The 26477-nt window shown below is 41.2% G+C and overlaps 4 protein-coding genes across 10 annotated transcripts in view; 2 read left to right on the top strand and 2 right to left on the bottom strand.

Moving 5' to 3' along the window:
* Positions 1 to 239: 239 nt before the first annotated feature.
* On the bottom strand, positions 240 to 12432 carry GDF9 (growth differentiation factor 9). 2 transcript variants are annotated; one of them, XM_082454778.1, is made up of 3 exons: positions 12352 to 12432; positions 9732 to 9927; positions 240 to 8591 (listed from the first exon to the last, which is right to left on the bottom strand). In XM_082454778.1, the coding sequence occupies exons 2-3, from the start codon at positions 9862 to 9864 to the stop codon at positions 7630 to 7632; spliced, it is 1095 nt and encodes a 364-aa protein (XP_082310904.1). In that variant the 5' UTR covers positions 9865 to 9927; positions 12352 to 12432; the 3' UTR covers positions 240 to 7629. The 2 variants fall into 2 exon arrangements, with proteins under 2 accessions (XP_082310904.1, XP_082310903.1); XM_082454777.1 differs by lacking the exon at positions 12352 to 12432 and having other exon boundaries at positions 9732 to 12251.
* UQCRQ (ubiquinol-cytochrome c reductase complex III subunit VII) lies at positions 12397 to 13986 on the top strand. Of its 2 annotated transcripts, none has more exons than XM_082454827.1 (3): positions 12397 to 12526; positions 12693 to 12860; positions 13505 to 13986. In XM_082454827.1, exons 2-3 carry the CDS (start codon positions 12707 to 12709, stop codon positions 13597 to 13599), a joined length of 249 nt encoding a protein of 82 aa, XP_082310953.1. In that variant the 5' UTR covers positions 12397 to 12526; positions 12693 to 12706; the 3' UTR covers positions 13600 to 13986. The 2 variants fall into 2 exon arrangements, with proteins under 2 accessions (XP_082310953.1, XP_082310954.1); XM_082454828.1 differs by having other exon boundaries at positions 12421 to 12535.
* Positions 13987 to 15544: 1558 nt separating this feature from the next.
* LEAP2 (liver enriched antimicrobial peptide 2) lies at positions 15545 to 19850 on the top strand. The gene is made up of 3 exons (XM_082454829.1): positions 15545 to 18905; positions 19115 to 19254; positions 19563 to 19850. Exons 1-3 carry the CDS (start codon positions 18849 to 18851, stop codon positions 19597 to 19599), a joined length of 234 nt encoding a protein of 77 aa, XP_082310955.1. The 5' UTR covers positions 15545 to 18848; the 3' UTR covers positions 19600 to 19850.
* Positions 19851 to 20468: 618 nt separating this feature from the next.
* AFF4 (ALF transcription elongation factor 4) overlaps positions 20469 to 26477 on the bottom strand; it is a 97498-nt gene continuing 91489 nt past the window's right edge. For 4 of the 5 annotated variants that reach the window (XM_082454705.1, XM_082454701.1, XM_082454706.1 and 1 more), the window contains one exon: positions 20469 to 26282. In XM_082454705.1, coding sequence (XP_082310831.1) covers positions 26256 to 26282 — 27 coding nt within the window. In that variant the 3' untranslated portion in view covers positions 20469 to 26255. The remainder of the gene's footprint in view (positions 26283 to 26477) is intronic. The other variant, XM_082454702.1, reaches the window with a different exon arrangement.

Genomic DNA, 26477 nt, shown 5'->3' with positions numbered 1-26477 from the left:
GAACACTCTATGACATAAATCACAGCAAGATCTTTTTTGACCCATCTCCTAGAGAAATGGAAATAACAACAAAAATAAACAAATGGGACCTAATGAAACTTAAATACTTTTGCACAGCAAAGGAAACCATAAACAAGATGAAAAGACAACCCTCAGAATGGGAGAAAGTATTTGCAAATGAAGCAACTGACAAAGGATTAATCTTCAAAATTTACAAGCAGCTCATGCAGCTCTATCAAAAAAACAAACAACCCAATCCAAAAATGGGCAGAAGATCTAAATAGACATTTCTCCAAAGAAGATATACAGATTGCCAACAAACACATGAAAAGATGCTCAACATCACTAATCATTAGAGAATTGCAAATCAAAACTACAATGAGGTATCACCTCACACCAGTCAGAATGGCCATCATCAAAAAATCTACAAACAAAAAATGCTGGAGAGGGTATGGAGAAAAGGGAACCCTCTTGCACTGTTGGTGGGAATGTAAATTGATACAGCCACTATGGAGAATAGTATGGAGGTTCCTTAAAAAACTGAAAATTGAACTACCATACGACCCAGCAATCCCACTACTGGGCATATACCCTGAGAGAACCATAATTCAAAAAGAGTCATGTACCACAATGTTCACTGCAGCTCTATTTACAATAGCCAGGACATGGAAGCAACCTAAGTGTCCATCGACAGATGAATGGATAAAGAAGATGTGGCACATATATACAATGGAATATTACTCAGCCATAAAAAGAAACGAAATTGAGTTGTCTGTAGTGAGGTGGATGGACCTAGAGTCTGTCATACAGAGTGAAGTAAGTCAGAAAGAGAAAAACAAATACCATATGCTAACACATATATATGGAATCTAAAAAAAAAAATCGTTCTGAAGAACTTAGGGGCAGGACAGGAATAAAGATGCAGAGGTAGAGAATGGACTTGAGGACACGGGGAGTGGGAAGGGTAAGCTGAGACGAAGTGAGAGAGTGGCATTGACATATATACGCTACCAAATGTAAAATAGATAGCTAGTGGGAAGCAGCTGCATAGCACAGGGAGATCAGCTTGGTGCTTTGTGACCACCTAGAAGGGTGGGACAGGGAGGGTGGGAGGGAGATGCAAGAGGGAGGGGATATAGGGATATATGTATGCGTATAGCTGATTCACTTTGTTATACAGCAGAAACTAACATAACAATGTAAAGCAATTATACCTCAATAAAGATGTTAAAAAAAAAAAAACCCATATGATCATCTCATTAAATGCAGGAAAAGCTTTTGACAAAACTCAGTATCCATTTATGATAAATAAAAAAAGCTCTCTAGAAAGTAGGTATAGAGAAACATACCTCAAAATATAATAAAGGCCATATATGACAAACCCAAAGCTACCATCATTCTCAACAGTGAAAAGCTGAAAGCATTTCCACTAAGATCAGGAACAAGACAAGGATGTCCAATCTCACCACTCTTATTGAACATAGTTTTGGAAGTCCTAGCCACAGCAATCAGAGAAGAAAAAGAAATAAAAGGAATCCAAATTGGAATGGAAGAAGTAAAACTGTCACTGTTTGCAAATGACATACATAGAAAATATACATACTATACATGGAAAGTAAACATACAATACATAGAAAATCCTAAAGATGCCACCAGAAAACTACTAGAGCTCATCCAAGAATTCAGTAAAGTTGCAGGACACAAAATTAATGCACAGAAATCCCTTGCATTCCTATACACTAACAACGAAAGATCAGAAAAGGAAATTAAGGGAACAATCCCATTTACTATTGCATCAAGAAGAGTAAAATACCTAGGAATAAACTTACCTAAGGAGGTAAAACATCTGTACTCAGAAAACTGTAAGACACAGATGAAAGAAATTGAAGATAACATAAACAGATGGAAATATGTACCATGTTCTTGGATTGGAAGAATTAATATTATTAAGATGACCATACTACCCAAGGCAATCTACAGATTTACTGCAATCCCTATTAAACTACCAATGGCATTTTTCACAGAACTAGAACAAATAATTTTAAAATTTGTGTGGAAACACAAAAGACCATGAATAGCCAATACAACCTTGATAAAGAAGAACAGAGCTGGAGCAATCACACTTCTTGACTTCAAACTATACTACAAACCTACAGTAATCAAAGCTTTGGAACAGAACAGGGAGCCCATAAATGAAACCACACATGTATAGTCAATTAACCTATGACAAAGGAGGCAAGCATATACAATGGAGAGAAAACAGTCTCCTCAAAAAGTGGTGCTGGGAAAACTGGACAGCTACATGTAAAAGAATGAAATTAGAACATTCTCTAACACCATATACAAAAGTAAACTCAAAATGGATTAAAGACCTAAATGTAAGACCAGATACCATAAAATTCCAAGAGGCAAACATAGGCAGAACACTCTTTGCCATAAATCTTTGCAATATTTTTTTGGATCTGTCTCCTAAAGCAAAGGAAATAAAAGCAAAAATAAACAAATGGGACCTGATTAAACTTAAAAGCTTCTGCAGAGCAAAGGAAATCATTGAGAAAATAAAAAGACAACCTATGGAATGGGAAAAAATAATTGCAAATGATATGGCCAATAAGGAGTTAATATCCAAAACATATAAACAGCTCATACAACTCAAAGAAACAAACTCAATTAAAAAATGGGCAGAAGACTTGACTAGACATTTTTCAAAAGAGGACACGCAGATGGCCAACTGGTACATGAAAAGATGCTCAACATCGCTAATCATCAGGGAAATGCAAATTAAAACCACAATGAGGTATCACCTCACACCTGTCAGAATGGCTCTCATCAAAAAGAACACAAATAACAAATGTTGAGGATGTGGAGAAAAGAGAACCCTCATACACTGTTGGTGGGAATGTAAACTGGTGCAGCCACTGTGGAAAACAGTATGGAGGTTTTAAAAACAACTAAACATAGAATTACCATATGACCCAATGATTCTGCTCCTGGGTATATATCCACAAGAAACAAAAACACTAATTTGAAAAGATAAATGCACCCCAGTGTTCATAGCAGCATTATTTACAATTGCCAAGAAAGTAAAGTAAGTGCCCATCAACAGATGAGTGGATAAAGAAAATGTGGCATATATATATATATATATATATATATATATATATATATATATATATATATAATATACACACGCATATATATACACACATACACACACAATGGAATACTACTCAGTCATAAAAAAGAATGAAATTTTGCCATTTGCCATAACATAGATGAGCTTGGAGGGTATTATGCTAAGTGAAATAAGTCATACAAAGACAAATACTGTATATCATTCACATGTGGAATCAAAAAATGCAACAAACTAGTGAATAAAAAAAAAAAAAAAAACAGACTCACAGTTATAGAGAATAAACTAGTGGTTACCAGTGGGGAGAGGGAAATGGGGAGGGGCAAGATAGGGGTAGGGGATTAAGAGGTACAAACAATTATGTATAAAATAAGCTACAACGATGTACTGTACAACACAGAATATAGCCAATATTTTATAGTAACTAGAAATGGAGTATAACTTAAAAACTGTAACCTACTATATTGTACACCTGTAACTTACATAATATTGTACATCAACTATACTTCAATTAAAAAAAGCTCAAAGTTTCAAAGGTAGATATGAAATGGTGTAAGACAAAAAAATATCGAACCATTATTTCCACCCAGAGATATCAAAACTTTCCTGATGTTAGGGTCAACATTTCTCTTGACCAAAGTAGGTTTCAACGTGTGAAAAATTCTAACCTATTGTATCAATGTCAATATCCTAGTTGTGACACTATGCTATAGTTTTGCAAGATGTTATTGAGGGAACTGGATAAAGGATACATGTGATCTCTCTATTATTTCTTACAATAACATGTGAATCTATAATTATCTTTAAAAAGTTTAATTAAAAAATTCTAAAGGTAAGTTAATTTAGTATTCATTCAGCCTGCTTAAGTAGTACCACCCCAAAATGTATTCCTCCACAGAACGTTCTGTGGTGCTGAACGCTCACTGATGGAACTTAGGGTAATAAAGGAAGTCTCCATTTCTGGTAGGTGATATATTTTTCCCGGAGCTGAGGACATCAGACTCTGTTCTTAAGCACACACAGCACCTGCCCATAGTCAGTGTTCAATAAATATTTATTCAATGAGCTAATTATTTCTGAGAATGCCAAAATGACATCCAGGCACAGGCTATGAACTCCTAACACTGCCTGTCACAGCACTTCAATGTGGAAAGACACCAGCACCACAGACAAGTCTGTAAATGACTCTGAACTGTTCACAAAGCACTTATTCTTAATAAGATGTCCAAAATGTACAGCTGACTCTTATCCACATTTATCTAGTTACTCAATTCTTCCATACAAGTTGTATTACGTAGTAAGGTAGAACGAAGAAATTACTGTCAGGCCATCTATAAAATCCTGTTCTTTAAATGGATATTGAAATAGTCCTAGTCTTACTGACAAATCAAGGCCCTTTCCAAAAATTGACTAGTATAAATGGAGTTTGGGAAGGACATCTCCATCAGGAAGTAATTAACCACATGAAGAGAACCTACTTGGCTTGTCAATTCTGGTAAAGGATGAAGTGTCTAAATCTCCAGGTTGTGTTTATTTTTCCATCTATTTAGAGAACAGTTAATGTATAAAATAGCATACTTTTCTACTCTATCATAATCCATTCAGCCAATCTCTATACTTAAGAAATGTTTTGGAGACTTACATCCTCTAAACATTCTAAAGAGTATTTTAAGTGTTTTCATTTCAATTATCATTTTATAAGTTACAATCTCTCCAAAGTTGCAAATTGAAATCAACTACTTAAAATTGATATAAACCAAGTTCTTCTGAGCATTTTTCTTTTATCTCTTATATAGTCAGGAGTACTTCCTCCTTTACATCGTGAAAGAGCAACTTAATTTTTCCCACAGGCTGTCTAAATTGAGTTCTAAACCAACTCGAGCAGCTGCTGCTCCTGAAGCTGATTAGTAAAACAAAGTATTCAGCGTAACACAGGAGTTGATTTAAACCGATAAAGAGCAGGAAACTCAGAGCTGAAGGAGAGCCCAGCTCCTGACATGGCCCATTGTTCCTTGGTACACTAAGGCACTCATCATGTTAGGTGACCCCGTATCTCATCTGGACTAAATACCAAAGCTGAATGCACCTATTTAAGGCAGATGAAGCCTCATCCTTGAATTTCCAGATCTAAATCACTGTGGTCCTTTCTTATTTATTTTCTAAATTGGCTGCTTTTATAAGAGTAACTGAAGAAACACAGGTTTCGAAAGGAGGCGGCAGTTGGGAGACTAGTGTATCCTCCTCGATTGTGTAGAAGAGAATCTTTGAAGTTTAAATTTAGCAGATATAGAAGCCCTGCATATTAACGCTGTCCTCTGAATGAAAGAGACTAGATTTACAAATAATGCCTAAAGGGATGGGGGAAGCCAAGCTTACGGTTTTAAAGCTATCGTTACACAGCTATAGCATCAAAGCACTGTGCAAAAGTGTTTTAAGTCAGTCAATTTTAGAACTTACCTATACTGATGAACTATAATATTTATCTACTCCTAATTTTGGCATTGACCCTAATACTTAACTTCCATCAAAACTACCCCACCATTTTCTTCTTTTCAAAACCTCTGATTGCAGACCATATTCCATACTCAGCCACAGAACTAGGCCATGAAAAAAAAAAACCACCCCAAAACAATAAAGCAAAACAAATTCCCCTTTTTAAGGGAAAAAAATGTCAGTTTAGGGCATCTGGGGAACTATGAGGAATCCTTAAAGTTGATGTAAATTTCATGTGGTCCATTTGAAAACAGCCATATTTAAGGGAGATTTACCTTTAAATAAGCTCAGTTGTACCTTGCCACCATCACTAGTGCCCTGGCCATTCCAAATATTTTTTTACTCCTAAGAATGACAGAGAATGATACAAAACCCTGAAACACCATTTATCTCTTATATTTGCAGCTTCATTTACCCAAGAGTAATGGTACAAGTTACACAACAAGATGGCAAAGTTATTTGGAAACTAGGCCACCTAAAACTTTTCAGTCCTATTTTTTGGAAAAAATGTTTTTTAGAGGGAAAAAAATCATGAGCAGATAAATAGAGCATTTAGGACAGTGTGTGCAGGTTTGTAAGGTGTATGCAAGACAGCACCAGGAAACAATTCAAAAATAAAGCTAAGAAAACAATTTAATTCCCAACAGCATCAAAAGAGAATACTTAGAAATAAATTTAACAATGTAAAGTGCAAAACATACTCAAAAACTACAAAATATTTTCTAAAGATATGAAAGATCTAAATAAATGGAAAAACTTCTCACACCTGTAGATTGGAAGACTTAACGTTAAGATGGCGGTACACCCCAAACTAATCTATAGATTCAACACAATCCCTATCAAAATCCCAGCTGACTTCTTTAGACACTAAGCACCAAGCAAAAATCATTTAAAGAATGAGAAGTACTTGCACCTTGGAGTTACTTTTGGTTTGTAGATGAGGGTTTTACAAACTCTGAAACAAAAAATCACTGCATCAGCCCCGGACTCTGCGCCTCCAGGGCTTTCTCAAGGTAGGTTTACTGAAAACCCACATAAAAGCCCTCATATGCAAACAAGGCCCGCGCTGTAATATAACCTAGTCACTGCCAGCTTAATTTAGTGCAAACAGTGCTATATCCACCTGGAAAAAAAACCTGTGCGGGTGGAGTGATAGGAGCTGAGGGAAAGCAGCAAAAACAAACCAACCAGCCAAGAAAAAACGCTTCTTGACCTCCTTGCAACAGGTCAGAGTTTTAAAATATATAAAGGAGAAAATACGTTTTAAAAACCTTGAACTCTGCATTTTCTTGGGAAAATTTGCAAGGCTATTTCCTTTAAATAAATGGGACAAATGTTATTGTTTGACATGAGTCAACCAATCTACACAAGCCATCTAAGGAGCAGAGTTAGTACCAATCACTAATACAACAGAAATGGGTTATATTGCATACTCTCTAGTGTAATGACTCTCACTTCGTCAGGATATGGAGAAGTTAGTCTCTCTCACTCCGAAAAAGGGATAGTAAGTGGAGCTGAGACTATCTTTTAGACACATTTCCCTCTCCCTCTCAAATGACCATTTAAAAGCAAATCTTTAATTAAAACTACACACAGAAAATTTATGCCACTCACAGCAATTTATTGATAAATAAGACTACAGCAATCTGAATTGCCTATTTAGAGCTGCAGTTCCATCCAAGATTTATGCTAATTAAGCTTTTTTTCTTACATCAAAAACAAGACTCCTGCAAAAGAAAAAAATAATCACTCAGGGGAAAAAAATGTAAAGCTTTCCAAAAGAAGTACATTTCATTTACATTTGGCAATGAGAAAGGCAGCTGTTATCCCTTTACCGTGATAGATGCCACAGAATGTGCTCATCTACCCAGGCTCCTCCTCACACAACACACCGCATTACATTTAGAGACTTGATACATGAAACTTTCTCCCAAAGGCACAGACAGGCGCACGGCATTTACTTTGGCCAGGAGACTCACGGTTTTACTTGAGAGGAGCCTATGTTAACGACAGGTGCATTTAGTGGCTATCATATCTTCATATTCTTTGTAAGCGATTGAGCCATCAGGCTCAATTGCCAAAACACTCAGAGGGCTGTACTTGGCAGGTACACAGGATGGTCTCGGCACTGAGGAATCGAGCTTCTCATGGATGATGTTCTGCACCATGGTGTGAACCGGAGAGCCATACCGATGTCCGAGCGCCCTGGGACAGTCCCCTTTACAGTATCGAGGGTTGTATTTGCGTGGAGCCACAATCCAGTTGTCCCACTTCAGCTGACTAAAGCTAAGTCTAAAGTCATGGAGCTCACACTCATTTTGGGGAAAAAGAAACTGTTTGAAGTATTCACTCAGATTGAATGAAGCTGGAACCAGAGGCTTCTTCAATTCAGAGCCGACAGTTTCCTGATCTCTCCGGTGACGGGACACACCCTCAGCAGCCTCTTCTCCCATGGGATAGGCAGACAGCTCTCTCTTCTGGTCAGGACCCTGTGAAGGCCTCGTTTTATAGCGGAGGGAATACCACCTGTGATAAGCCTGAGCACTTGTGTCATTCAGATATAAAAGCAGTGAGGGGGCTGCCAGAAGAGTCACGTTAAGTGGACTGTCCTGCACTGAAGGATGCCGCAGCTGGTCTTTCACACACGTGACGCTTACAGACATGTGAATACTCCTCTTGTTGGAGGCCACTAGAGGCTGAAGGAGAGCCGTCACATCAATCTCAATCCATCTGTATTTCTTTCTAAGTTCAAACTGTGAGTGAAAGGTAAATGAGTATGGAACTCTTGGGAGAGTCTTGCTAGAAAACTCTGGCTCTTTTATCACCAGGTTGCACACACATTTAACAGGAGAGGGAAAAGAAACGGAGTTGTTGAAAGTGTATAGCAAGACTGACTTGAGTAAATGTTCAACAGTAGTAACACGATCCAGGTTAAACAGCAGGTCCACTGATGATGGAAGGGTACCTGAGGAGAAAAACAAGCCACCAGTGATGCTCAATACAAATCGAAAGCAACGTAAGGTCAGATCAAGGAATTAGTACCTCAGGATGTGCTTCCACCCTTCTTTTCCCACTTTCTCAAGTCTCAAAACAGAAGTTGGGGTGGGATGTGGGTTATAAAAAAAAAAAAAAAAAAAGCAGGTAACCAGTACCATGACTAAGTCCCAGCACTTACAGCTGGATACTTAATCACCAGCAATTCAGAACTCTGAATGGTGAATTAAAACGGGGAATCACTACATTCTGAAGTTTCAGAATCTTAATAACTTGCTTCAAACATAGAGGAAGCTAAGAAGGAGAGCAGTATTTTTCTCTTGAAGAGTCTCTAAGGGGAAAAATATAATAAAGACACTTGCCAGGCTTGTTAAGAAAACATTCAAGTCCTTATGGACAGACTCAATAAAGAAAACATAATTGTCTAAGTTAATTTGGAACACTTGAGACCAACAGCAAATGGAGGCTCTAAACCCACTGTAAACAAAACAGGACATCAAGGAAGGAGGAAAGGTTTTAAATAGCCACAAAGGACCTGCTGAGTTAGAAGGGTTTTCTGTAAGTTATGAGCTAGTGAATATAGATTCTGTTAATAGTGCTGCTTCCTTCTCTCACACACACAAGATTGTTGACTAATGCTTTGTTCTTATAAGGATCTACTGTTCCACATAGGTACTTAAGCTTTCCTCTCACAGAAAGCAACAAACATGGGGAAATATCCTGTTTAATAAAACACACCAACAGCTGAAAGAGATTCTTTAGGCACATATCCAGGCCAGCATTGGTAGCATGAGAAGAATATGCAACTGGAAGTCAAAATACCTCTTTTCCAGTCTTGATTTTGTGACCTTGGACAAGACGCTAACTTCCAGCAGCACTTTCCCAGCCTTTAGGGCCATTAAGTCTCTTCTATCATACCAGGCCAGCTTAACCCATGAGGGCATTAGGAAGAAACAATAAGATCAAGTACCAGATTTGTTTGGAATTTGATATTGAGTATCATGCAAAGTAAAATGTAAGTCAAGGAGCAAGGGCCAGATCCTTTCTGTAACTGAAATGCAGAAGGTCTATCTTCTTCCCTCCACCCATTAACCAGTCTGCTCCTACACACCTGTCACCTGGTCCCCAGAAGCCTGCTTGTGCTGGGCACAGGGGGCGAAGAGCCGAACAGTGTTGTAGAGGTGACTTCTGTTGGATTTCGGGATCCCCTCCTTGGTAGCACAGGCCTTATAGAGCCTCTTCATGTAGTGCAAAGCTCTGTCATCTGGCTGCAGCCTGGGGCCCTCCGTTTGCCCATCGTACAGAACCTTAAAGAGAGGGGAAAGGAGGCCAGGTCTGTGTCTCCCATCTAGAGGCTGCAGAAAGGGCCGAGGCTCAGCCTCAGATTCCAGTGGAGCACTAGCTGCAATCTGAGCTTCTCCCCTAGAAGCCTGAGAACCAAGGCTAATAGGAAAACAGAGCCAGGCAAAGCAGCAAAAACAAAGGAAGAATTTGCTGGGAAGTGCCATGGCTTGGAAGAATTATCAAGAAACACGTTTCCCCATACCAGTCTTCTTCCTAAAAGCCAGGAAGAGCCTCTGTTGGTCTCTTAAATAAATTTTAGGTGTGTGCGTGGGCTAGGTTCACTTCCGTAATCAGACATCAAGGATGCCTAGCTGAAGGTAATTTTTATCAGCTGTATGTCAAACAGCTGATAACACCCTATTTATCCAATTTCTCCTAATTAGATACAGATTTACTTGGTTATGTAGCTTTCCTTTTCCTTTCCCCTGGCATTTATTTAAAATCTCTTAAATTAATGGACTAGCTATGTAGCTGAAAGGCTAAGAGGAATTGAGGAACGATCTTAAAACAAAACCACCCATTTTTTGAGAGAGATTAGTATTCTTAAAGTGTTCCTTAGGTGCTTGCTGAAACTTCCAAGGGACATGGAAAGGCTAACTAATTATTCATGATGATACGCAGATCTGTTGGTATGCAACTTATGGTATTCGGTTTACTCCCCCTCTCCATCCTCATCACATCTCCCACTTCCAGGTGCTTAGAATATTTATTTACTGCATGTTGATTTGGAGGGTGAGAGAAAGTCACAATTGGCATTGAAATTCCAGAGAGCAGAGAACTATTAAGTTGCCTAGTTCTCTCAGGTAGCTTAGTAAGGATATGTACTTGGAATACTGCAATATGCTTTTAAAAAGGGGGACATCGCCTTTAATCCTGACTCATTTTTAAATATAATTATCTTGATGCCTTTACTTTGGTCTGCACATTCATCTATACATACTTTAGTTGAAAGGTTTAGAGATGTTTTCAGGTGCTAGAAAATAAACGAAAGTTTTATTTTTTATTAATCACTCAAATGGTGGTAGAATTTGCTAGGATATTTTTGTTCTTAACTGTTATAAGTATTTATGTTCTTGCCTCTGAGCTAAAATCAGGTTAGAGATGATGTGTTAGAAAAAATGAGACGGGTGCACAATGAAGAGCTGAATATACTCATCGTATAAGATACAGACCAGTCTATGCAGTACCCAGGCTGCTAAAACCGAGGTATATTTGTAAATATTTTTTAAATAAATTTATTTATTTATTGTTTATTTTTGGCTGCATTGGGTGTTCATTGCTGCACGCGAGCTTTCTCTAGTTGCTGCGAGCGGGGGCTGCTTTTCCTTGTGGTGCACTGGCTTCTCTTGTTACAGAGCACGGGCTCTAGGCGTGCTGGCTTCAGTAGTTGTGGCACGTGGGGTCAGTAGTTGTGGCTCGCGGGCTCTAGAGCGCAGGCTCAGTAGTTGTGGCACATGAGCTTAGTTGCTCTGTGGCATGTGGGATCTTCCTGGACCAGGGCTCGAACCCGTGTCCCCTGCATTGGCAGGTGGATTCTTAGCCACTGCGCCACCAGGGAAGTCCCTATTTGTAAATTTTAAGTTCATTGTCGGCCAAGCCTCCCTGGCCCGTGGCTGGTAAGCAGGGTTATAAAACACAGCCAAACTGTTGAACGAGAACTTAGTCCTAGATTACACATGGCCAGCAATTCCATAAACAAAACATTTACAGACATGCTGCATCAAGTGGAAAAGTCAGTCAGCTGTACAGGACAGCGGCATCCTTAAGCAGACAGCACTTTTCCGAAAATGGAATCGCCTCCCTCCTGGGAAGTGGAGTGAACTGTGGGCAACGTGACATCCCGCCCCAGGCAGAACCCCGTCCGAGGGAAGCCGGCTGCTGTGGAGGTCGCCTCTTTCTTCCCTCCTACCACCACTAACAGCTGTTCATCAGTTGCTGGACTATTACTTGAGGACTCCCGTGGCTAAATTTGAGGAAACATTTTTATTCTCTCTTGGGAAAGTCTACACCCTGCCAGTGGATTCTAATCCGGTGGGTGCCAAGAGAAGTCCCAGATCCGTGTCCCTGATTCGGGGTCTGGGGTCGCTGAGGGCTTGAACATAACCGATTCCTGTTCCAGCTACTGGACAAGACCCTACAAAACCTCGCGTCGGCTGCCGGGCGCCGGCCTCAGGGGCGCTCTCCACCGCGGGAGAACACCCGACCCTAAGCGCGCGGCCAGCGCGGCCCTCGAGGTCGGCGGGCCCCTGGCTCTTCAACTCTTAGTCCGTGCGGCTCCCGGGAAAGGCGGGAACCGAGGAGAAGCCTGAGAGGCTCGCGGGGAAGCCGCCGTGCCCCAACGCCCACTCAGTCGCGCTTGGCCCGACCCCCAAGCAGGCACCGCCCACCTTACGTCACTCGACCGGGGCGCTCCTCCCCGGCCCAGGGGAGGATGGCTCCTTCCCCCGGAGACAGCCGGGAACTGATCCTCCCGGAAGTGACCTCACTGCCTCCTAGCGCGGCGTCCGATCCTACCGGAAGTGGCAGACGGAGGCCGGTGGATTCTGCGCTGCGGAGGGCGAGGTGACCTCGGTGCGGGAGTGGGGTCCGGTAGTGTGGTCTCGGTGGCCCCGGGGGGGTGGGGGCGCTGTCTAGGCTGGAAGGAGTGAGGAGCGCCGGGGAGAGCCTCGGGTTGGGGGCGGCATGTACGAGGCCTGAGCCCAGCGTCTTTCCACCCTCCGTCCTGCAGGCGCCGCCGCGACCATGGGCCGCGAGTTTGGGCATCTGATGCGGATGCGGCATGTGATCACCTACAGCTTGTCGCCCTTCGAGCAGCGCGCCTTCCCGCACTACTTCAGCAAGGGCATCCCCAACATGCTGCGCCGCACTCGGGCGCGCATCCTTCGCGTCGCGCCGCGTGAGTGCGCTGGCCGGGCGGGGGGCTGGACTCCCATCCACAGTGGGCACTGCGGGTCCCTCACTGAGCACTCCACAGCTCGCCATACACACGTTTTCTCATTGAATAGTCCTGAATGCCGCTGAACTGGTCATATCCTCCCCATCTTATAGATGAGGGAGGTGAGTCACAGCTTAAATGACTGGCCCAAGGTCAGTTGTGTGACTCCAGCGTCTCCCTCTGAGGTCATCTTTACCCACTTCTTAGCGATGAACTGTTTTGTGTTAAAGGTGCAGCAGATAGTGATGATAGTTGCACAACATTGTGACTTTGCTAAAACCCACAGAAGTGTACGTTTCAAAATGGTTAAATGATGAAGCTTATGTTATGTGAATTTGATCTCAGTTATCTCATTAAAATACTTTAAAATGTGCAACAGGGGAGCAATAGGGAAGAGTTGGTCACAAATTTTCCTGGGTAAACCCCTTTCTTTTACACACCTGTAAAAATGGGTTTGTAATGTAACCTTTCTTGATCGTCTCGTTTAAGAGTGGTTTCTTAAAATCTAGAGACAGGAAGGCAGAATATGTTGAGTCAGAAAAGAGGACTGAGATCCATGTGTCTTGTAAGTGCTCACTGCTTATTTTCATTTATTATTTTTATAGCATTCGTAGTGTTTTATCTTGTCTACACATGGGGAACACAGGAGTTTGAGAAATCCAAGAGGAAGAATCCAGCTGCGTATGAAAATGACAAATGAGCAACTCATCTGGATAATAGTTTCTTGTCTCTGAAAGACCCTTCTCTGGGAGAGGAGTCTACATTTAGTGTCTTGAAGACACAATAAACTTATTATAGGCTGCACTGTTGTGATTTTGCGTTTTGTGTGAGCAGAGTCCTTGGATGTGACTGCTACTTTTCAAGTTCATGAATTCCCCTTCCCAGCATGAGTCCTGAACCGTTTTGGCTAGTTTGAGTTTGGTGAAGGATTGTAGCTCGCTCCTTGTTCTATAACCTACAAGAATGTAGCTGCAGCTACTCCTGTAGTTGAACAGTTGTGGATGGCGTCGACTGTGGGTAATGTTGGCTCCCTGCTTCCAGGCTTCCACTGCTTCCATACTGACAATAAAATCTAGTAATTACAGTGTGTCAGGTACTCTTCGTAGCCCTTTACACAAATAAGTTCTTTTAAACCTCACAACTACCTTTGGTTTTTCGGGGTTTTTTCCTTCAAAACTACCTTTGAAGTATCACTATTACACTCATTTTGCAGATGAGGACACAGGCACAGAGAGGTCAAGTAATTTGCCTCAAATTATACAGCTAGTGAGTGGTAGAGCACTAAAGTTTGTGCTCTTAAAGCTGTGCTGTACCACATGATAGGAAGTCAGCTATGAAAGGAAAGAGTGAGGTGACCCCTTTGCCTCTAGAGCTGGGGTCAGCAAGCTGGCTGTGTTTGTACCAGGTTGCTAACAGTGCTTTTTAGCCGTGTGTGGCCCATAAAGCCTAAAATATTTACTCTCTGACCCTTTATAGAAAATGTTTACCCCTGTCTTAGAGCCTCTGAATTATCTTTCTAGTGGAAAAGACCCTTTTCCCTTCACCAGGAGATGGTGCAGGTAGGTGTTGGCAGTTTTATGCTTCTGGTTCCCCTGCTCCATTTCTAGAAACTTCCTCTCTTCTAAGGAGATTTCCTGCTGGTCCAGAGCAGCAACTTTCACAGGGCAGCTCAGCATCTGGCCCAGGATGTGTCTTTCCTTCTTATTCTAATGATTGTTCCTGCCTTTCAGGAACCAAAACTACCTTAAAGCAAAACAAAAATCAGTAAGATGGCACTGATTGTGAGGCAGGAGAAGGAGGTACAGCTGAGACTGACAGACTTGGGCCCATATCCTTTAACTCTTGCTTCCTCAATGTGTGATAAAGGCAAGAAACCCTCATTCCTTAGCTGTGAGCTTCGCATCCGTAAAACAGATGTATTAAGACAAAGCCATAGGCCTGAGGTAACAGTGAAATGAGTGGCATGTAAGAGTCTGGCAGGGTGGTACAGGCTTAACAAAGGACAGCGGTGTGATGAAAACTCTTGTCTCACCAAACATAGTCTAATTTTCCTGTTTGGCTTTTTGTCCAAGTTTATTCCCAGAGCTTGCTGCCTGATCTGCAACGTATATGGGTTATAGATTCCTTTGAGAATCTGGTGAAAGCTGTGGACCTGAAGAAGGTGTAAATGCATCCTTAACCTTCCAGTTTGAACAGGTTCACCTGCCAGGGGAGGATCGATCACTGCCTTGACAGGCCATTGATATCTGTTTTTTTTTCCCTCCACTTTTAGCCCCAACCTTCCTAGGGACTATGGCCACCCTTCCTTGTCCCATATCTTGGCTTCATTTTACCCTTAGACTTTTATTCTGGTTCTTTTGAGTCCTTTGGAGATACCAGCCCGAAATCAAACTGACCCTTTCTTAGCCCAGACCAGGCACTGAGCCTCTTGGTCTGAAACCTTTTATCCCAGGAGTGCTCTACTGAGAAGATTGTCCTATAAGCCCTTGCACGTGCTAAGCTTCTGCTTTTGGATAAAATTGTTAAAGGCTGCTTTAAGCCTGTCCCTCACCAAGGGGCTCCCCTCTCTACGCTTGGAGACCCAGAGCTCTGTGTAGCAGGGTCCTGTGCGGGGGGGGGGGGGGGGGGGTGGCGTGGGGCTGGTGGATGGTGTGGAATGTGAGTTATAGCTCAGTGCTCCTGTACATGATATGGGATCTGGGATCATTTTATGGTTTATCTGTAGAAATCCATAAAGAAAAGGAAAATGGGTGAAGTCTCTTAAGAGGGATCACTGTTGTGGGCCTCTATGCCTATAACCCACCCACCTGGAGCCTCCAGCCAGGGTGTGGCTCCTTCACCTGCTGCTGGGGCACAATCACGTGTTCATTTGGCCCTTCTTTTCCCCAGCAGTGCACCTGCTCCCACAAGGACTTTTATCTCTGGTCTGCAGAATGCAGCAAAGGGGATTCTTCCGTCGGCCAATACAGTCCCAGAGATGCAGGCCCAGAAGTCCGTGCCAGTTCTAGCCAGCGATTGAGCAAATACACTTTGACCCTTCGTTGAAGTTTTACCTGGAAAAGTCTTTCCATTTCAGAGACTTTCATTTTTCATTAGGCATCTCCTGCTCAGGGACGGCAAAAAAGTTTCCAATTACTGTCAAGCCCTTCATGATCTCCCCTCTACCTGTTTCAAATAGCTGCTCATGTAGCTACACACTCTTGTCTCCCATTTCACCCTAGGCACTTACCTCAGAAACAGAAAATCCCTCAGAGTTGTATTCAGAGTTTCCAAGCTGTAAGCTATCAAACATGCTTCAGTCTCACTTTCTTCTAAATTAATTATTTGAACCCCCAAATGTCAGTGCCTGAGGGGCCTCAGAGATATGCTCCCATCTCATTGACAGAACAAGAAACTAAAGCCCAAAGAGGGGCAGGGCTGGCATCTGGTCAGCTACCCTACCTGGGCCCCCGGCTCCTGCCTCCCAGCCAAGCATTTCTCCTTATGGCCGCCTAGACCTTTCTGCTGGAGGAAGGAACATGTACTTTGGGTTGACTCATTCAGCAAAATACTTGATTGTAGAGAGCCCCTGGACTTTTACAATTTTTATTTTTTAATGTTAGGAATAGGCCTTCACAGCTACTCAAGGGATGTGGGATGGCTGTGGGCAACTTCTGTCACTTCAGTTTAATGCTGTTTGGATGCTGCTTTGCTTTTAAAAGTTTGATTTTGCTCCATATTTAAACAAAACAACTACAGAGTTTGTAGACACATGAAATACTCTCCCTCACAGTGATTCCTTCCACAGGCAGTAACTAATGGATCTTTTCTTTTGGGAGGAGGGATGGCATACAAGATAGAGGCTTAAGGGACTTCCCGGACGGTCCAGTCGTTGAGACTCTGCGCTTCCACCGCAGGGGGCGCGAGTTCCATCCCTGGTCGAGGAACTAAGATCCTGCAAACCTTGCGGTGAGGCCAAAAAAAAAAAAAAGAAAAGAGAGAGAGAGAGGCTTGAGCTACAAAGGCTTCTGCAGTGTTGTCACACCCATGACGATGAATAGTCCTTCTTCTCCCCGTGCACAGAGAGGGCCCAGAGCCTCAGGCCCTTATCCTTGGCTGTGGTATTGGCTTTATAAGTTAATACAAAAGGCTACTTTGATTTTCCTTGAAATACAGGAAGGCAGAAATGGAGGATTAGGAGAAAGTATCCATCTTTGGAATCAGCACTTTCCAAATCCCATTTGGCACATCAGTCTAGGCTCATTAACGGGAGGCTGGCACTCAGTCCACAGACCCAACTGGCTCTAGGATATCATGCTGTTCAGTCTTTCACTTACGTAATCAGATTTGTGTTCTTACCCAGTGTTCACTAGGTCACCACACAGCCTCTTCCCCACCCCACAAAAGTTCTAGTTAAGCCCCTACTTGGGGTCATTCTGTATCAAAGCTCAGGAGTAAAGGCAAGGAACAGCTAACTAGTCTCAAAATTGCAGGATTGCTTAGGTGAGTTTGGCATAGTTCTGCTTCTCCATGTTCCTTAAGTGCAAGCAGTGGTATCTCCCTCCAGGCCTTGCCTGGTCCTGAGAGGACTGGAACCAGGCAGACACATCTGTGGAGTCACACCCCGCCCAATCCCAGCTCTGAGGCCCACCATACCACCCTCTTCTCCCTTGGCAAGAGGATTCGTGACTGTCCTGTCCCACCTTCAGCTGTGCCACATCTCCTCCACTTTTCCTTGGGGAACAGGCAGGCCCTCACCACATATCCAACCTGTGAAGATGAGAAGGGCTTTGGGAAGAGGTATCAGCCAGGTGTTCAGGGAGACACAAGGCAGAAAAAAAAATCTTGTTGCATTTGTCTTCTTGGCTTTTCCTTCCAGGTTATAGGAAAATCTGAAGTCCTATATATCTCCTTACTCAGAATTCACACCTTTCCCCACAAATTTATTAAAATGTCTATGTCATTATGAGTACCCATAACTACTCATGGTTTAGGTACATGCTCTTTCTTGGTCTAGAAACTTGTGTTGGTTCCTACTTAAGGTGACAACGTTTTGGGCTTTGGAGAGATCTCAGCCCTGTGCCTGCTTCCCTGAGGCTGCTGGAAGGATGTGCTCTGTAAAAGGCCCAGTCAGCTACTGGCAAGAAAGCTAGTAATTCAAGGCTGACAATGTTTATCACCACCATCAAGCTCTCTCACTGATTTAGGGGCCCCTGCTATCTCCTCATTCACATTTTAAAAAAGGAAACAAAGTCAACCTATACTTATTCATTCAATTCACCCATGACTGAAACACCACCAGTCAGTCCTGATCGCCCTTCCCCTGGGAGATGGCAGGTAGGCCAGACTTTGAACTTCCTGCAGCTGGGTTTCCATTCTTTACAGAGATGATGTGGAACAAATAATTAGGGTGATAGTCCATCTATACAAATGGGGATCTGGGGCACTTGTAGACCATGCTTGCTGAAGTATCCTCCCACAGAAGGGAGATAAGGGCCTTATCCAAGTGCCTGTAACAAAATAGATCAGTGCTTCTTTCCTAGACAAGGCTGAAAGGGGTCAACACTATTTCTGAAGACCTCATTATTAGAATTCTGTTTTGACTACAGTGATCTCACTGAGCTATTTTGGAATCAAAACGTGGCCAGGTGCCTGGTCTCCCTCAATGGCTTCACGTGGCTATTCAAAGGGGAGGAGGTAGTGCTGACTTTTGGCAAAATGGGTGAAAAGGTCCATGCCAGCAACACGATCACTCAAAGTCCAGATGAGGGATCAGTAAATACTACGTGCCTGAAAGGCAGGCCTTGAGCACATTCCTCTCTGGTAGACATTAACTTATTAAATTGACCCTGACTGCAAATATAAACTTTGCCCCCATCTCACTTGGCAACCATAGAAGAGGCAGATCTATCTATAAAAGGACGTGGGAACTGTCCCCAGCCTTCAGGATCCAATATCCCATCTACTGAGATGTGGCACCTCAAACTCTTTGCAGTACTCCTGGTCTGCCTGTTTCTGTTAGGCCAGGTAAGAAGAGAAGGATACATACGCGGGTAGCTGGGGATGGTAGTGGTGGTGGAAGAACTGTAAGCAGACCTTGAGCACCAGCCTCAGTCCTGAGGAATGGGCCCTCTGCTCTGAGTCTACAGCATCTGGGGGAGGTGATCATTATTCCAAGTTGTACAGCAAGGTTTCAACTCTTCCGTACCTGAGGTGAATCTGTCTTTGTCCTACAGGTACATGACTCCCCAATACCAGAACTGAGTTCAGCAAAGAGAAGGCTGAGGAGAATGACCCCATTTTGGAGAGGGGTTTCCCTCAGGCCCATTGGAGCCTCCTGTCGGGATGATTCTGAATGTATCACAAGGCTATGCAGGTACTCCACAAACCTGGGCCCAAGAGGCCTGGGAAGCTGCGCAAAGGAGAGATCAGCACATACACAGACCTGAAAATAAAATTGGGGTGGAAGAGTGCCTGGGTTGAGGTGGGAGCTCCACGGGGGAGAATCCCTCAAGAGTTAAGAGCCAAGAACGGCTCCACACAGGTACCATGAAAAGAGTAGTGCCTTTCCTTTCTTTGCTCTACCCTGAGACTGGATATCAAGCAGAGGAAGGAAATGCAGTAGAGGTGGCTCTGGGCACTGCTAGACCTCTGTGTTAAGAATCACCTTTTCTTTTCCCTTAGAAAAAGACGCTGTTCCCTAAGTGTGGCCCAGGAATGATGTATACACCAGGGGAAAAGAGGACAGCACTTACCTACAACAATGCTCCGTTCTATGGAATATTGATTAACTGCATTTGGTTGGAGGCACTTAAGTGAAGCAATGTTGTGTTTTTAAATGTTTAAAGACAGGTGTATGCTTTAAATTGGTCTCCGTTTCTTCTTGGAATGTTGATATGCAGATAAGCATAACTAAACTTGTCAACTTAAGAGTTTATTTTTCTATGTATACTATTAAATGTCTCAAACTGAGATTCTGGCAGCCTGGAATTCATGCTTTTGAGGGGAAGAAGGATTTATTTTGTATACTATAGAAAACCCAGCATTGCCTTAATAATAACGTGTTAACTTCTCAATCCGGAAAGCGCAGTGAGAGTTAACATTTCTTGAAGAAATAACACAATGGCAGGCTAAAGGCAAAAGTTTACTAATAGCTAGTGATTAACCTCGGCAAGTTCATAAACTATGGCCCTGGATCCTAACCCTTCACTCCATGTAAAGAACATTTCAGTGAGGTGTCAAAAGATAGGCAATATTGGCACTCAGTACCTGACGATGTGCCCTAGTTTGTCTATGAACAGAGAACTGGAAGAAAATGAAACGATAAAAGCCCAAGCCACCAAGAATAACAAAAAGGATGTGTATGAGACTTCTGCTGGAGCAGGGTGAATTCTGATCTATGCAGAAGGACCCATGGCCAGCCAGTTCAGAATTTCTATAATCAGAAATTAAGACCTGGACTGATGGGACCAGACTTTGAAAGAAGAGTAGCACTGGACCCTAAAATACAAAACAGAAATTACACGAAAAGGGCAAAGTAGGAGTTGAAGAAGTGTAGAGAGCAGTGTTTATAAACTTTAATACAGAAAATCTATTTGATATTTATTAAACTTCGTTTCTCCAGCTATGGTTTGGCATTATACAAAGCATCTTAATGACACAGTAGAGTTAAAAAGATCTTTACAAATTGAAATGTGATACCCTTGTCTCCAAATATTTTAATTGCCATAAATTTGTTTAAAAATACACATTAAACGCATGTTTGACACTCTAAACTTTCTATAATCTCAATACCACAAAATACATATAATATACTATACAGATGTGGAAAAATCTAGTTAGTATATAATACTTTGCTCACCATTAACAGCTTTGTTATGTGAAATGCACATACTGACTTAGAAATCCTAGCTTTTGAGCCCCAAAGTACCTCTGAAATTTTATTACAACAAATAAAAATCACAGTATATAATTGAAATTTTGGTTGAAAATGTCAGATGCCTAAATTATTTTGGATAAAAGAAATGTAAAACAAAGATTTGGATCATGTACAAAACAAAGGCATTCTATCAGACACTAACAGTACCTTTCTGCAGAATCAACAAGGCTTTTATCAGCGGCATTACCTCCCCTCCAAAACCCTCCCCAAATATCAAACCATTATTCACCAAATAATTTTAATTTCAAATAAAAGAATTTTCAATAAATATATAAGTATTTCCATCCTCCATATACAAAATTTCCTAAAACCATTCAAAACGGAGGCTAGATAGAAATTTTCATAACTGTGCTTACCAACCCTACATCTGGTCTTCAAGGGTGATGCCTTTTTAGGCACTACCAACTGGGCCAGCTCTGTTGGTGAGCCCCGTCCCGCCCCACCCCGCCCCGACCCCAGTACTGCTGAATGCTCATGTCAATGATTTGCCAGGTGTGTGCATAAAGTTGTAAAATGGGGACACTTCTTGAACAGCAACAACAAACTCAACAGTATGGATAATCATGGCATTGATTTGAAAGGCAGCATTTCCAAATAGATATTTTCCAGAGAGGAACACAGCAGGTAGAAAATTCCAATGGATAAAAGCTGAAAAGAAACCCTATGTGGAAGCAGTAAGAGGTCAAAACTGAATATTACTAGAATTTCTGGGTGAGAGCTTTTTTCCCCATGCTCATTTAGAGAGCTTTTTAGCTGTTTCTTTTCAAAAATGGGAATTTATGCTTAGCTGAGCAATGGTGGCAAGGAGAGGTCCAAGCTGACATTCCTGAAAGTCAACTTCATTATATGACAATTACTTAGGTTGCTATTTTAGGTTGCTTAAAGATTATAAGACTTGGTTTAGACTTAACTCTAATGCCTTATTCTGTGACCAAATTCTATCAAACAGAAGAGACTGAGATATTCTTTCTATTCGCTTTTGTGGAGACTGTAAGTTCTTTTTAATTAACCATATGGTTCGAGTAAATAGAATCTGTATCTGCTTTACCAACTGTTAATAACTTACTTCCTATCACTTGCCGGCTTAGTTACAGGGTCTAGGGGTCTAAAATGAATTTCTCTATTAGTAAATATGTGAAAGATATGCTCACAAACATGAACAATTTGGCCTCTTGTCACTACATATTCTAAGTCATTCAATACTTTTCTATTTATTTTACTGAAGAGCAACCTTAGATGTGCAATATTATTTATTATTGGAAAAAAGTCTGCCTCTCCAACACATAGATACATGAAATTGAAATGAAATCTGTGTTCCACATAATTAGGGAATATGAGTTATAGGAATCTATATGGATTTGAAATGTTTTGCTTCCCAATTTATTTAGGAAAAATAAAAAATCATCACAATCTGCCTAAAACATCATTCCCAGTAGATGTTCGTGGGACCCAGAGGCAAACTTCTATAATTCAAAATACATTATGAGGCCCTTTTGTTCAATTAGCAACTGGAAAATTAAAATCCTTCCCACCCTGTAAGAGCCCTACTATACTACGCAAGGGCTCAAATATATTTTAAAAGTTAATTTACTACAAATCATAGTAATTAAGCTTTAACAATCTAAAAGGAATATACATTGCACCCTTGAACATTAATATTCAAGGTGTCAACAAGAAAGTGTCTTAGATCAATTTAATAAATAATGTGGAAATAGTTGCACTAAGCTAAAATACTAAACACACACATTTTTGACAAACTAACTTCATGTTTTCATACATACATACATACATATATATAAAGTGTGTATGTGTACATAATTTTAAAATCCAAAGTCGCATACCCTCACACTTACAAGAGTGCACAGCGTACCTCTCCCCTGCACAACTAGGCATCACTGGCTGGAGCGATCACGGGCTGTGCTGAAACTCCGCAGAGTGCTGCTGGCCTCCAGAGCCAGAAATTTCACTTAGAACAGGTGTGTTTTGCAGGCTCTTGCTTCACAATGCAAGCTTATTCAATAAGGTAATTTCTCGAGGTTACTGTCATTAAATATAAAAATGGTGCTGTCTGATCTAGCTGATTAAACCTTTCTTTAATGAAAAGAAACAAACAACAATTAAAAAACAACAACAGCAGCGAACCTAATAAAGCCATAAGAGTGTCGTTCAAAGTGCAACCCAGATGCCTGTGGATCCACCAGCGTGAGAGCCCCACAGAGCACAGGCATGTGTGGGCACGTGCACACGTTACTCTAGACAGCTTTTACACTGGAGAGTTACACTAGTGATGCTCAACCTTCTCTACTCTTCAGCAACTACAGCTGTAAATTTATCTGAAGTACTCGTTGCTTATAAAGTCAATTCTTAACTACTTGCCCAGAAAAAGGTGGCACTGAGGCAAGAAATGGGCTGAATGCTCCCCAGCCAGACTGGACCTGGGCTGGACTGAGGAAGCTTGAATCACCTGGAGGGGAGTGCTCCCCACAGCCCAGCCTAGGCCGGGCAAGACTATAGCACGTGACAACTTCATCCACCGTAATATGTTCGTTGGTTGCCTGTAGAGAGTCCAGTGGGGTAGGCTGCTGCCTCCTGGCATACAAGTGTGGTCTTAGAGCAGTCAACAGAGTAATTTTTTAAATAGCTGCTATTTTTATAATTAACTATATTAAATACAAGTCTCAGACTAAGTAAGTTTTTAGCTATTTGTCAAAATCAGTTGTAAATAGTTAGAGAACACTGAAGACACCTACTGAGGAAGAAGGAATGGTCGCCTGTGAAGGAGTGCAAAGTATGTGCTGGAACAGATGAAGACAGACAGAACTTCTGAGGAGATGGACACAGCGGAGAGGGAGTGGTGTTTCCAGAGACTATTACACTGAAAATTCAATTATTTAGAAAAGGATTTTGATCCACTGCCCATTACCACCTGGTGGGAAAAACCCTCAACAATGAAAAGCTTGTAAAAATTCATTTTCCAAGAATTAACACAGTTTTAGAGAGAGAGTACTTTAGCACAGCACCAAAAAACATGCAGGAAATTCTGCTTTAACAAATTATCACTGTGATCTGGGAAGTGCTCCTGCTACCTCTCAGGACCCACAAGAGACTAGAACACACTGGAACTCAGAAGTGCCCCACTGGCTGCTGTTGCTGGAAGTCTAAAAGCTCAGAGGATCCTTTATCCATTTCTAAGAAATCACAGAAAATTAAGGAATCAGAGTCAGAGAAATCAGAGAAGAACAGGACAAACATCTACTTGATTAACTGTGGCAAGTTTCTTACTGAATAACGATCACTGAGAAGCTGTCCTCGTAAGGAAAACTGTTCCTAAAACACACTAAGATTAAGTTAGCAAGGTATCAGAGGCAATTTCTCCAAGGGAAAATTGTTAAATTCAGCATAATTTGGAGATCTGAATCTTCAGTGATATGCAAAAACAACTTGAGGTACAAAACCATTAAGAAGCTCTATATGAGGCCACAGGACAATGAAAGTTCACTAGCTTCATAAATAAGTGTAGACTCAGACACAGAGGAGTCATTATACCACTGGGCTTGGAGATTTTCTATCCATTCTTTCCCATTTCAAGCCTTAGCAATCATCTATAAATAGCAGGGCAATCCTTTTTTCTGATTGGATGGATTCATTTTTGGAACTGGGAGAAGGACAAACTATTTTTTGAAGCAGCATTACCCAATAGGTTAGACTAAGTCATGTACCAAAGCATTAGCTTTTCTGAAAGAATTAATCTTTATGTGACCCTAAAGGACGATTGAAAAGGAAAGAGAATTTAACATTATTACTACAGAATACCAACCATATGGGTGAGCTGCAACTAGTGTAAAACTTCATCTGTAAACAATCCATAGACTCTTCATTTAAAGGTAAGATTTAAGGCACACCAGACATGATAGGGGCACTAAAAACAAAAGATAGAAGGTATATTTCTCACTTTTGACTCCTATATGCATCTTATAGGGAAAGGTACTTTGATATACAACTCTTACAGAGCTGGCTTCTCAAGCTCTACCCCTGCGCTTCCCTCCCCTTCCCAAGAGAACTCATACTGAACCACGTTAGGTACTTTTCTAGTGTGAATTTTCTGATCCCATCAGAAACATACATCATTGATGAGGGCCTTCATAATACAAAGGTAGTAAACACAAGACAGGTTTAAAAGGAGAAACTGATCATCTCTACATCAGGCATTAGAACTCTAAGTTGTATAGCAAGAGCACACACACCAAAGCTCCAGCCCATTCCTACATCAGTCACTGAATGCTCCTATCAGAGCATCACAATCTAGTGTGGGAAAAAAGTTTTAAGTTAGAATTCTGAAGAGAGATTTTACCCTACAAACATCATCAATGTAAGAGATATAGGCAGCAACGCTCAGGAGTTAGATCATCCTTTGTTCAACAGTAACTTATTCTGTTTCAGTTAAGTGTCAAATTATTAGTAACAAAAAACCCCAAAAAACAAAAAACATGGTTTTAATAAAATCCATAAGGTTCAAGATTGTCCTTTTATGAAACCCTTCACATGATATGCTTCTCCTAGAAAGTTTGCCTGCCCTCTTTTGTAATGCATTAAATGCAAGTTATAGTCACCTTGTGATTGCTATAGTGTTATTAACACATGTTCACAGTTCTTGAAATAATGCATACCAAATCAGACACATTTCATTTTACATCCACGTAGAACGCCATCTTCTCATATTTAAGTGATTTTTCATGTGTAGAAGAATATCCTTAATACTAAGTATAAATTCTGCAATAATAAAATTGTACTTAAGATCTGAAGTAATATCAGGTAGTAGGTGTAGGAAGAACATGTCCACATTCTAGATGAACCAACTCTTACTCTTAGAAGAGTTACCACAAAAAGACATTATTTTTAGGTAACAAAGCTCCCAAAGTATATAAATAAAAATGCCTACATTAAATTTACACAAAATATTCAACAGAGTAAATTTATAGGCAGAAATAACTAAGTTTTAAACTAGCCCCAATCTGGGCACTTAAAAAAATTAAAATAAATAGAATTTCAACTGATTAGTTATGAATTGCAACCGAAATTTCAATCTTATTACAGATCATTGAAACCAGCTTATCAACGTGCTGCAGATTTAAAAGAATTTAAATAATTTTTCATATTGGGAATATTGAAGGGGTCAAACTACATGATGGCTTTGGGTTATAAAAAACAACACATGAACTAGGGAGGAGAAAACCATTCCTCATTCTTAGTGTCGACTAGGTGGTATTATGGCAGTTTTCCTTCGTGATGTGACACAGTGTTGTGGAGAAAATCAGAGGCAACAAGAATGTGTTCAGTTCAGGATATCAACTTGGCATCCTGGCGAAGCCAGTGCAGTCCCTGCCGGGTATAACGAACTAGGTCTGTCATGATGCTTGCGTTAAAGATGAGAGGACCCATTACTTTATCCAGTTCAGCAAAGAATTCTAGAAAACCAAAAACACTTATTAAATGATGCACACTCTTTTGAATCAGTGCTTTATAAAGTTTTTACTCTAGACTGTAAAATACTATTCATATAAAGTAAAAAGCACTCCCTCCTGCACTAAAATAACTCTTCGTGTTTTAAAACAAATCATCCCATAGCCTCTCAAGTTATATTTTTTCCCTAAGTCACGAAA

This window comes from Balaenoptera physalus (assembly GCF_965194825.1).
Source record: "Balaenoptera physalus genome assembly, chromosome: 3".
Classification (NCBI taxonomy): Eukaryota; Metazoa; Chordata; class Mammalia; order Artiodactyla; family Balaenopteridae; genus Balaenoptera; species Balaenoptera physalus.
Note: the sequence above shows the minus strand (reverse complement) of the source record. Positions and strands in the feature narration are given on the sequence as shown.